This window comes from Trematomus bernacchii, unplaced genomic scaffold, assembly GCF_902827165.1.
Source record: "Trematomus bernacchii unplaced genomic scaffold, fTreBer1.1, whole genome shotgun sequence".
NCBI lineage: Eukaryota > Metazoa > Chordata > Actinopteri > Perciformes > Nototheniidae > Trematomus > Trematomus bernacchii.
In genome coordinates this window covers 1,828,690-1,842,012 of record NW_022987625.1, presented here as the reverse complement: position 1 = coordinate 1,842,012, position 13,323 = coordinate 1,828,690, and the positions used below count along the sequence as shown (strand labels likewise).

General features: G+C 40.1%; 1 protein-coding gene across 1 annotated transcript in view; it reads left to right on the top strand.

Moving 5' to 3' along the window:
• LOC117484454 (synaptic vesicle glycoprotein 2B-like) overlaps positions 1–11,792 on the top strand; it is an 89,876-nt gene extending 78,084 nt beyond the window's left edge. Inside the window, 4 exon segments of the mRNA XM_034132926.1 lie at positions 6,441–6,641; positions 8,850–8,930; positions 8,933–9,011; positions 10,182–11,792. Coding sequence (XP_033988817.1) covers positions 6,441–6,641; positions 8,850–8,930; positions 8,933–9,011; positions 10,182–10,365 — 545 coding nt within the window. The 3' untranslated portion in view covers positions 10,366–11,792.
• Positions 11,793–13,323: the final 1,531 nt, after the last annotated feature.

The following is a 13,323-nucleotide window of genomic DNA, read 5'->3' as shown; positions in this document are numbered from 1 at the left end:
TATTGCGTCCCCTGATAATTACTCTAAATAAATGAGATTTACTATGAATCTTTTTTATGTCAATTTTTAAGCTGACAATAAAATCTTGTATATCACCGACTCTGTCGCCGACCAGGGTTGTGGTCGAGTTGTCACACATCAGGCCGTCTTTAACCACCATTGCTTAACTTCTGTGACTCACGCCATGGGGTTAAACAATTTGGCAAGTTATTGCATTAGTTTTCAAATGTGTAATAAGCACCGTAATTTACATTAAGCCCGTTTCTCCGTCACAATTGTTTGCAATGAATTGTGGGACAACATTTTCTCCTCCCCTTTGTAAAGGATGGTCCAGTGTATCCTCAGGTAAAGGAGGTTATAAAGGAAATATTGAAGCTCCTTTCCATCATAGAGCAGGGATGGGCAACTTTGATGGTGGTGGGGGCCACATAATTTATGTACTGGTCACCAGGGGGCCACAGATTCACTTGGAACACACACACATTCACTTGAACACACACACAATTCCATGTATTGGTATGTAATTATTAACAAATGACTAAGTCTGACATCTTCATTGACTTTTGTGCAATCTTTCAACGGACATCCTCTAATAAGCTCACTAAACAAATATCAGTTCACAGAAAAGTTATTTAAGTGGCATGTTTGTATTGAACAGGTTTATTTAACAGTGGAATACAATTATTTTAAACTATTGGAAAGCACGGGGAAATGTGTGTGCATTGAGATTAACCATTAAGATGACAGAAACATGAAGTCATGAACACTAACCCAGACATTAGTTGTCTAACTTGAACCTAAGACCTTGTAGCCTCAGTCTCTGCTGACGCACAATAAGGGGAATGTCAACACAGACACCTGTCACCCGCACTCTGCTGTTCCTCAGCGCCCGCGTCCCCCTCCCGCTGAATTATGAATGAAAAGCGTATAGTTATCATAGATAACACGGCAGGGTCTGTGACAGTTTGTTTTCATCTGATTTCAAATAAACCAAGTCTTGTTTTAGAATATTAAACTTGTTTCGCCAAATTCAGATGATAATACAACTTTGAAGCTTGTAAAGGCATAATTACAAGCGGTAACTTAACATGATCACAGCAGGCATAACAACAGCCGGTGTTCTTGTGAGTGTTTTACACACAAAAGCTCACAGATTTATTTGCGGTATTTGGCTGCCGAACGAAAATCATGTACGCAGCTCGCGACGTAACTAGGAGTCTAGAGGAAAACATTTTATTATTATATTTATTTTTTTTTAAATTAATTACGTTGTTTATAAATTAATCTGAGGGCCGCAAAAAGAGGAGGTGGGGGCCGCCATTTCCCATCCATGATCTAGAGACTCTGAACAGCTCTTTTCATGGCTGCTCTTAAAGAACTTCCAGATCACTTCACTTCACTCTGTTACGAACCTTCCTAAGCAAAAATGTCTTCTCCAGTTTCAACATGTCAGCTATAATTACGGTTCTGTCAAAGCAAATATATCCAGGTCTGAAAATATGTAATCAACTTTCCCTCCTTGCAGTATCAACACTAATTCCGGCTGACTTTTATATTTGATCCAATTGGTAGAATAGGCTGTATTTACGCCATAACGGTGCACAGCTGATAGAAAGGGACACCTACTGGTTAAAGCACGTTATTTGCATTTTATTATTTTATTATTAGATATTAATAGGATCCCTATAAAATATATTCTTTACTCGTTCGTTATTCTCTACTAATAGTTAATTAAAGACTGTATATATAATGACTATTTTGCACATCCCTTTCAAGATTTCAAGATTTTCTAAGGTTCATTGACATATCATATTATACACAACTACGGTGTAGTTATGCAATGAATGAAAAACTTGGATCGCAGGTTCCTCAACAGTGCATTATAAGACATCTATCAATATGTGTGTACCTCCACCATTACATTGTCATATTCTGCACATTTCTTATACTATCTACATACATCTTATAAGAGTATAATACATATGTATAATATCAGTTAAAATAAGTGCTTAAACATAGTTAACATTGCAGGAAAGCAATATATTAGACGTTAAGTACTTTGTCAGGCTTAATATTTATCTGTAGATACAAATTTCACTGTGTGTGCTGTGTGCTCTGCATGTGTGACCATCAAAAGAGGGTTTCATCCCTCCATATTCATCTTCTATACCCCCAAAGCTTTTTTCTTATTCAAAAGAAGACCTTAACCTAAAGTATTCTTTAATTTTAAATAAAGCCTTATTAGTTTGTCTGTTTTTAATATCTAATAATAAAATTATAAAATGCAATAAACGTGCTTTAACCACTAGATGTCCCTTTCTTTCAGCTGTGCACCGTTATGGCGTAAATACAGCCTATCTACCAATTGGATCAAATATAAAAGTCAGCCGAATTAGTGTTGATACTGCAAGTAGACGTATTGTGTGAAAAGAAATGTAAGATGTTGTTTAATTGCTTATATATTTAAGATCCACGTCAAGTTTTCAGTTTTGGCGGCAGTTCCTGTTTATCTAGAAGTCTTGTCATCAGGGCTCTATAAATAGAGTTAACTAAGGCAGATATGTAATATTTAATGCAGCCGAAACGTGTATTACAATGCTGTTATGTGATGACTTTCAAAGAGAAAAGCAAGCACACTCGGAATAATGTATTATTTAATTTTTGTATACAGTCTATGGTTGCTACAGAGGATTGTGGGTAATGTAATGTCTTCGGCCATCCAAAACTCATAGAAACTACTTGTTTCTCAGAATTGAAGGGGAAAACGTGACAAAAGCATTGTACACACACTAAAACCTATCAATGTCGTTTAATTAACAAGGATAATCTGGTGTTTTTGAGTTAGTGGAGATATCACTGTCAAATCAATCGACAGTAGGGGAATACTTACTTCCGGGTGTACAATTATCCGTTATCCAATGCGAATGGACGCTCACATTGCCTTTAACAGCCTCCGACACAAACGAATGCCGTGCTTCCCTGAGCGTCAGATCCCGCCGCAGATGGGAATACATTGCAATCAGTTGAAAGCTATTTGCGTCTGTTTATGAAGCTGAAGGAGCCTAGGAGCGTCCCAACTGCACGCCTCAGGACCCTGACCAAGCGTCGCTCCTGGACGTTTATGGAGTGAGAGTGTGTTGTTGTAGCGTAACAGGAGCACCTGCTCAAAGTGTTCATCGGTCATGCGATTGCGTTGGGGAGTGAACAGGTTGCCACCATGGCTGAAGAGACGCTCCACAGCAGCACTTGAGGGCAAAGTGGTATTGTATTTAATGAAGACCTGCTTAACGGTGGGGAAGTCCTCTAGTGCAGTGGTTCTCAACTGGTGGGTCGCGACCCAAAAGTGGGTATTAGTTTTATAAAGGAGATCTCCGGTCACCAAGGCGCATGATGTGTGTGTGTGTGTGTGTGGTGTGTGTGTGTGTGTGTGTGTGTGTGTGTGTGTGTTTCGTTGTGTTTATTTCCCTTTTGTAAAACAGTAAGGTAACTTTGTCGAAGTCGGGATAACGGACTTCATATCATTTCAACAATAAAGAGAGCAAAAAAAAAGCAAACGTTGACTTACCTCCAAGTGCTTTTTAAGATTAGACGTGGAGTCCTTTGATGCAGACAGTGTATTGATGGTTGGAAGACACAAGGTCTGGACTGTGATATTCTTCCCATGATCTTGTTTAATTCGAAGTGGTGTCGATATCGCCACGATTTAAACGCAGACTTTTGTTCCTCCATGTTTCGTTGTTATTGTTTCACTGAGCAGACCCGCACATTTTTTTCAAACGCTCCCTTTTTTTGGTCCATCTGCGGCGGTAATAGGTTTTGTGCGCTGTGATGATTCGGCTGTACCTTTAGTAATGATATTAAATGTTGTGAGGAAATCTTTCCACCAATAATTCCAATAAGTAATCCAAAATGTATTCACTTCAGGTTTACGAAAGTAACTGTAATCAGATTACTCGTTTTCAAATGTAACGCGAGCTGAATACAGTCACTTGATTTTGTATTCTGATTACGTAACGCCGTTACATGTATTCCGTTACAATCCAACCCTGATTAGATACCATAACGTCATTATACTTTAGAAATTAAGAGTGGTTAGACAGCGAAATACAGTATATGTTGAGTAACTGTATGTTGAAATTAGTTTTACCTGGTTCTGACCCATTGTACAATATTGCCCACTAATTTCAGTCTTTCCTCTTTTTTTGCCTTTAATATTCTATTCTATTTCCTCTATTTAATTTAATCCAGACCCCAACAGCTATATATATATATATATATATATATATTTTTTTTTCTATATAGATATTTGGCCTTAGTTTATCCTTCCTCCTTTGTTTTGAAGGTGGAGAAAATGTTGCTTTCTATTTTTTTCAATTCATATAGGCTAGATGGGAGCCAAGCTGTAAACAATATATTGGGAAAATACTACATACTAATGTACTCTTTCTATATCAGAGTAGCACATGATAACCGAGACCTAACTGTAACTGTGTACGTAACCAGATGTATGATTACATGGATGACGCTCATGAGACACTGTGTTTTACATACGACAGCTATGTTCCTACGATTAACATGATGACACAGCCCCTAGAGAGATAGGCATATGACTGTAGAGAGATAGGCACATGACTGTAGAGAGATAGGCACATGACTGTAGAGAGATAGGCACATGACTCTAGAGAGATAGGCACATGACTGTAGAGAGATAGGCATATGACTGTAGAGAGATAGGCACATGACTGTAGAGAGATAGGCATATGACTGTAGAGAGATAGGCATATGACTGTAGAGAGATAGGCATATGACTGTCATGTTAATTGCTTACGCAAGCTTTAGCTAATCTGAACTAAGGCCAGAATACTGCTTTGAACCAGTATTCTCTCATCTTGTGACTGTAACACTCTCTTGTATAAGGCATGCCAAGGACACTGTTCGGAGAACTATTTGTCCCATGCAACCTCTGTGTGTGATGACTACTTCCATTCTTGCGAGGATAATAAATACATGTATCCTGATATTGAAGATCAAGGCCGGTGACGAGTGATATTTTCTAACAAAATCTATGCAAACATGATAGTACACTACACAGTTAATTTGTTTGTTCCACTCCCAAAATAATCCAAGTACAGATCTGAATATATTTGTGTAGGACACGGATACAGATAGTAGTGAAATGACATTTTCATTGTTGTCCCTATAGATCTTTGAGTTACACAAAACTAGACAAACAATTTACAAACAATGATATAAGCATACAACTCAATAACAAGATCATTCATGAATACATGACTGCTCCCTTTAAAACAATAATAAAATGTGCAAATATTGGATGTTAGGAGAGCATGGAGTACAAAATATCCAAAACAGTGAAGGCTAAGTAAAAAAGTTCATTAAAGTTTTAATTAAAGGAAACCTATCATGCTATATTTAAATGATATATTGTAGGGCCATACCTATATAAGGTATATTTATACGTTTCTGTTTTCGAAATACCAAACAGATGCCATGCCTCATTTCACTCTATGTGCTGTTTGCTGTCTACGGGTCTGATTCTGCTGACCACGCCCCCCTGCAGGAGAGGGGAGACGTGCTCTGATCAGCTCCTGGGCTGTCAGAAGAGGGGGAGAAAAAGAGATCTCCGTCCTCCGTGTTTTATTATATTATTATATAGAGTCGTTATTCATTTGTTTTAAAGCTCAATAAATAACAAAGAAGACCTTTGACCGGCACTTTTCTAATTTTGTCCGGAAGATTTCAACTTTAACGGCCATCTTGACCGGCGAAAGAAACTGAAACTGAAACTCAGCCGCACGGTCCCCCTCGTTCCTTGGAAGAGGCGGAGAGGTGGGGTGTTTGTCATCTGCTGGTGGACTAAACCGGAGAGAATTACAGTGCTTGCCTCGACGGGGAGGGATTGCATTGAATTAAAGCAGCGGGAGCAAACGCTTGCCTCGGGGAGGGAGAAAAAAAGCCACAGCGGAGAATAAACAGAAGGGTAACCATGGTACCAAGTCCTTCTTCGCTGCTTTTGTGGCAGACTACAGCGCCACTTACAGGCCTGGCATATGTACTACCAGCGTCTCCAGCGCTTTCGAGCGGCAATGGCCGGCCGTGGCCCAACCCCACATTCCCCTGATAGGTGGAGAGTTGGCCCAATAGCCGTAGCGCCACCGTCCTGACGTCAGGACAGTGTTCAAATCTGGATCAGTTTTTATCAGATCCGTTGCAGCCAGCCCCTTTTTAGAGATTTGGGGTATGGAGGAAAATAGAGAGGGTTGTGTTTTCTGACACTTGGTGAGTTCCCTGGAACACCGGGGACACATATTCATGTATAAAAGACGTACAAAAGTGCATTTTGCATGATAGGTCCCCACCATAAGTTTCCCTGAATCTTTCATGAGCTTCATCTTCCTCGTCATGCTGTTGTTTCTTTGTAGACCTGTGGGAGGAGAAGTTCATTGACTGTAGGATAGAGAACACCACCTTCGAGCACAACAAACAGGGCTGCCATCTGGACACCGTGGAGGAGAACGACGTGCTCATCTACATGGTCAGCTTCCTGGGAAGTTTGGCTGTGTTGCCGGGCAACATCATCTCTGCCCTCTTTATGGAGAAGATTGGCAGGGCCAAGATCATAGGTGAGTTTTGGAAATGTCTTACCTTTTACTTATCCATGCGTGACATGTCCAAACCTGTATATATCTCTGTGTAGATGCACTGTTGTACACATAAATATGACGGTATATTTTGGAACACCAAACAACGCTTGTGAGAAGACAGAACACATAATGTCCAGAGGGAGGGGTAACCTGATCTTGGAATGAGGGTGCTTGCCTGTCCAGTTTTCTTCTCCATCAGAATCACGGGCAGATACACAAATCCTTTTTACGTTGTGATATTGGGGTTGGCCTTGGCCGAGGTCTGTGCTCTCCGTGCTCCTCTGCTGTATTTAGATGTTGTTGTTTTTAGACAATAGAATTATATATGTTCACAGTATTAATAAGGTGGGACCAAATCCCGGCTTGGGGTTGGTGAAGCAGGGATAGCTTGAAGGGTAGATTGCCGACTTCACAACGGAAAGTTAGCAGAATCCACTCTAACGTTTCAAATGTTTGTATTCTGCTCGAGTTGGCAGGAGACAGAATTCTGCTTTTTTTATTCTAATGATGCTGGACCTCTCAACCACGTAGGGACTCGAACCCTCAATCTTCTGATTCAAAGACGCTTTTTCCATAAGTCCATACAGTCACAAAAAAAAAAAGATTCATATTCTGAAGTGTTGTTTTTCAGCTGCTATGTGAAATTAAAGGCAAGGCATTGTTGCTCAAGTGTGTAGGCGGCAGAAGGTTGGCTGCAGACTCAACATGTTTTATGTATCTGAAAAAATGCTCACCTTTTAAAACTGCACAGCAGCTAGGTGGTCACATAAAGAAATGGCGGCTAAATTGATTGTGATAGGTTGAATGCTGGGGTTAGTTGGGTTTAGATGTTTAATGAGCTGTGACCAAATCCCACCTTGGAGTTGGTCAAGCAGGGATTGGGAAGTTAGGAATAAATTCCCACTTTCTGCTAAATATTTGCAGCACAATCTTTCTATCAACTCAAACTATTTAAACGTTTTTGTATTCTGTTCAAGTTAGCTAGTGACATGATTCCGCCTCATTCTAATGATGGAATGAATGACGCTGGACTTTTCAACCACATAGGAACTCGAACCCTCTATCGTATCATATTTTGAAGTGGCCTTATTTAGATGGTGTCACAAACGAGCTGAGAACCAAAATGCAACACACGGGAAACCAGGGATAGTCGGTAACAGCTTTATTAAAGGCAATAAGCTGGTAGGAGACGAAACGGTAGACAGTAGGCAAGGGCTGGTCGGGGACAGGCGAGGGTTCCAGGAGAAAAGCAAGACGGGAGTCGCAGGTACAGACCGAGTCAGGGAGCAGGCAAGGCAGAATAGTCCGGGTACAGGCAGGGTCAGGAAACAGGCGAGGCAGGCTGGTCAGGGACAGGCAGGGTCAAAACCGGGAGAGCAATCTGGAGGGTAATGCGGGAAAGACTGGCATGCTGCAAAGTACGATCTGGCACTGAGGTGAAAGTGAAGTGGGTCTATATACTAATGGAGCTGATGGGGGTAACAGAGTGAGAGAGAGAGACAGGGTGTGGCTACCAGGTGACTAAGGAATGTTAATGCAGAAAATAGGTGAGTAAGAAAGCAGACTGTGACAGATGGTAAGGGAAATAAAAAGAAAGAATCAGATTTCAACCAACGGTACAAGATCAGACCACCTTTGGATTGTGGCTCAAGTGTGAAGTCGGCCAAACGTTGACTGCTGACTCAACATGTGAACATACACATTGATTTAATGAGTTGCAAAATCCTCACACTAAATACAAACCGTTTTATCAGCCATTATCACCACAACAAGGAAAGAACTATTGATGAAATGTAGGAAAAACTCAAGTTAATCATACACATCAAAAGAATGAATTCACAGCACAACTCCAACATTGATGAGTAAATGTAAAATAATGAGTGTTAGTTATCATCATTCCTAAAGTGTCCTCTGTTTGTGCCTTCCCTGGTGGAGTTATTTCTGTAGGTGTTCATCATCGGTGAACACTAAAGTTGAGTTACAGAGAGCAGCTGTGAGGATTTGGTCAGGTTTACAGACACAACTAGTCATCTCGAGTTGGGCTTCATTATCCTTTCAGTTTTGGTAGTTGTTGCTGCTTTAATTCTTCTTATTATTTCAATCACTCCAGAAAAATGAACAGAATAGAAAACCTACATTGAGACTCTACATGTCAAGATTCATACAGAGTGTGTGTGTTCTCCTCAGGTGGCTCCATGCTCATTTCAGCTGGCTGCACCTTCCTGCTGTTCCTGAGCTTCAGCCAATCAGCGATCATCGCCCTGCAGTGTCCTGTTCTGGCGGCGTCAGTGTCGCGGCATGGAACGGCATCCAGGTGGTGACCGTGGAGCTGTTCCCCACTTCCAAGAGGTACCACACTCTGTTGTTGTGTACAATGTGTATGTCAGATGTGTTGGGAAAGGTACTCCTTCACTTCGGTAATAGTACAAATACGATGGTGGTAAAGTACATTACAAGTGAAATTCCTGATTAAAAAATGTGATTGTAAAAGTACCAATTAAAATGTCCTTACAAAAAGTAAAACTACTCATTCTGCACAATGTCCCATTTCAGAATAATATAAAGTAAAGAAGCATTACTGTATCAGCCACATGTAAAGTACTTCAAGTACTTGTTGCAGAAAGGATCTTTTCACAGTTTTATACTATTATATTTATTATGTTATCCTATATTATACATATAAGAGAATGTTAGTATTGTAATTTGTCAATGTGGAGCAATTTAGATACTTGAAATACTGTCTAGATTAGCAGTACAATACTGCATTATACCATATCTGCATGTGTTTTTATATGTACAAAGTAACTAGTAACTGAGAATGTAAAAATACATGCGGTGGAGTAAAAAGTATGATATTTGCCCCTGAAATGTAGTGAAGTAGAAGTATAAAGTAACAATGAATGGAAATACTCAAGTAAAGTCAGAGGTGGAAGAGGTATTCATATGCTTTACTTGAGTAAAAGTACCAATACATTATTGGCAAAATATTTCATTACAAGTAAAAGTCCTGCATTCAAAATCCTACTTCAGTAAAAGTACAAAAGTATTATCAGCTAAATGTACTTAAAGTATACAAATGAAAAGTATTCATTCTGAAGAAAATGGCTTGTTAGTGTGTATATAATTGTGATATACAGTATGTAAAATGTCTAGATAAAATGGTTGCATCAAGTAGCATTTTACTGTTGTAGACAAACAAAGTGCTGATTGACTTTTTGTCAAATATTTAAATATTTGTTCTTTTTTGTGACTTAAAGAGTCCACCAGTTTAATTTTTAGATTTTGTTAAAATAGCTAAAACTTTTAAATAAATGTAATGCAGTAAAATCATATGATTTCCCTTTTAAATGTAGAGGAGTAGAAGTATAAAGTAGCATAAAATAGAAATACTCTGAATATAGTAAAGTAACTGTACTTTCCACCACTGGATGTAGATGCAGTAATACAGTTGTTGAGAGCAGTTGTGTTTCAGTGGAAGGTTTAACAGAAGAGTACCTCACAGTATCTCTCCCCTCTCAGGGCCACAGCCTTCGGGTTGCTGAACGCTCTGTGTAAGCTGGCGGCAGTGCTCGGCAGCTCCATCTTCCCCAGCTTTGTGGGCGTCACCAGGGCCGTGCCCATCCTGCTGTCCTTCGCTGCACTGGTGTGCGGGGGCCTGGTGGCCCTCAGACTCCCCGACACGCGAGATAAAATCCTGCAGTGAGGTCACAGAAGATCTGGTGGATTGGATCAAAGCTGAGTCGATTTGGGAAGCTTTTGAATTGGATGTGAATTCCCTCTGCATATGAAAAAAACACCGACTGGAAAAAGCTTATACCTATTCAATGTAAAATGCCAAACTATCTTTTTCATATCAACCAGTTTCATTTTGTTCAGGCTGGAGAGACAGTCTGTTTGCCAGCTCATAGAGTCCTTTTGTGAAACTGGAAATGTTGAGTACCCCAACGTTTTATGTCAGAAATGTATAGTACGGGTCGCCAGCACATAGAAACTGCTGGATGCTAACTTTCATATTTTGGGCAATTATCATAAAATGTATTAATTCGCATGAATTAGCATATGCAGAGAACAGCAAAATTGCTTGGCTGATTTGTACAATGTTGGTGTGGTTTTGATGTTGTTTGAGGATATTGGAACCATTGTCAGATTTAACCAGAAAGTGGCCATATTTATACCCCGTGTGGACTGATTTCGATGAATGTTGGGTCAACTTTATAGTTTTAGGCAACTAAAAACTGCCATTTTTATCCTAAACATTTCAGAAATTGACTCAGCATCCTAAATACCCTCCAAAATAACTCCAAAATGTTCCAAATCGGCCAGGCCATTTTTGAACTATTGCCTTCATATGCTAATTCATGCTAATTAATGCAACTAATGCTGATTGTGCAAATTGCCCAACATATGCAAGTTAGCCTCTGGCAGTTTCTATGTGCTGGGGACCCTACTATACATTTCTAACATAAAACTTTGGGGTACTCAACATTTCCGGGTTCACAAAAGTACTCTATGAGCTGGCAACTAGGCTAAGAGGGTGTGATAATAGATGAGGGGTCTATGTGTACGCTAGGGTCATCATTAAACTGGAAACTAAGAGAACATGTTTACTTCTGTTTAAGACTGTAATAATTTACTAATGCAATGAATGCATTCAGACACACTGGCTTTACTGACCACACAATGAATATGTGAGTGAAGAATAATGTATTTTCTGTAGATCAGATGATCTGATTGGTTGTCTTGTCCTCTGCTTCTTGTCCATCAGTAGTTCCAAGCATGATAGGGACTGATGTTGATTCTGGCCAAATGTTTTCTGTGACACTTTTTAAAGGCTCCTCGTCAATTTAGCAAATGACTGCCTGAGTGATAAACTTTCAAATGTTTGTTGAAGTTGGACAACTCAGAGGTTAAAGTTCCTGTCCACTTCTTACACTTAAAAGATAGTTTTGCAATGTGGGTCATTTCAAGATTTTATTTTGCTTGTCCTACTGTAAGCTGTCAACAAACGTCTTGTTCTGTCAGAGATTTCTTCTAGGTATTGCCTAATCCTACTCACATACGATGATTCTGTTGTCTATTGTACAAATTAAACAGTTAAACTTTCTCAAAGGAATGAGTTACCTTACCTCACTACAATGTCTATGATTCAAATTTGGGTGTGCAACAGATCACTACTTCCCTGAGTTTGTTGACTATCCGTGTGTCTGTTGGAATTAAAAGTGATATTACAAACTCTTTTTCTATTTATACATATAAACCACCAATCAAATTACAGTCGACAGCAACCTCACATCCTCGGGAAATCACTAATAAATTAAACAGAAATTACATTACAAAAAAAGAAGAAAATCTTAAATTGATTCCTACAACTGGCAACCTCAGCATTAACCAACATTCCCCATGTACATGCCCATACAGATGTAGCACTCCAGATAGGACTCCAGTGGGCGGATTCCAACCAAAAACCCAGCGGATCCCAGTGGCTGGGGGCGTACACATACCTATATTCCGCAAGAATTCGGAGGAAGATCCTCACAGGTGGCGGGTACTAATACTCACAAACACATATCAATTCATTCCACTCATTCAACCCAGAAATTCAAAAGATATTTACCAAGTTTGAGAGAACCGAGAGCAAAAACCCAGCTCTCCAGGGAGAGAGCTTTACCGGGAGAGAGTATACCATGGGAACCCCCGTCCCCTCTCTCTCTCTCTCTCTCTCTCTCTCTCTCTCTCTCTCTCCTCTCTCTCTCTCTCTCTCTCTCACCTCTCTCTCTCTCTCTCTCTCTCCTCTCTCTCTCTCTCTCTCTCTCTCTCTCATCTCTCTCTCTCTCTCTCTCTCTCTAAATCAAAAACAGGATAGAAAAACCTAAAGACACCTCCTCCATACCCATATTTGTGGAAACTGGGCATGGCCTCTGATGTACAGGACTGGATATGACCAGACATATTATATGGCTATGGCATAAGATACACCTTCCCATGTTTGTGTAAAAGGTTCATGACCTCTAGTGTGCAGGACTTGCAAAATATTATTCTCGGCTATGACATGTACTGCTGTGAGGGAAGAGGGAAGAAACTGCCTCCTCTCTTATCAGTGACACCCAAAACCATTATAAGCTTTACACACTCAATTTAACAAACCACTTGTGTTTTCTTTATACTGTAAATATAGAAATTGTGGGTTATACAAGAATATAATTGATTATATTTGATTATAACTAACTTTCGTTTTAATTCAACCTGATATGGAGATCTCAACATGCGTTTAAAGGGCCCATGTCATGCTTTTCCGGTTATTACCCGTCCCCTTGTGTGTTATGAAGGTTTTTATGCATGTAAACGGTGTGCAGAGTCACAAACCCTCAAAGTACACCCTGTAGCGAGTAAAACTCTAACACAGAAAATACCTCCCCAAAACGCCTCGTTGGAGATACGTCATTGTCCATTTGATTCTTCCATTTCATTCCGGGTACGGCATGATGTCAAGCCGTCCCCGGAACGAAATGGACCAATCCGTGGAGCCGTTACGTTACGTCCGCGGAGCCGTTACGTTAAGCCCCCGCTGATTGGTCCAAATTGACCAATCCACGGACTTCCTCACACACACATCTGTGTGCAGGGAGCAGGCAGCTCGGCTGATTTCTCCTCCCTGGCTGCA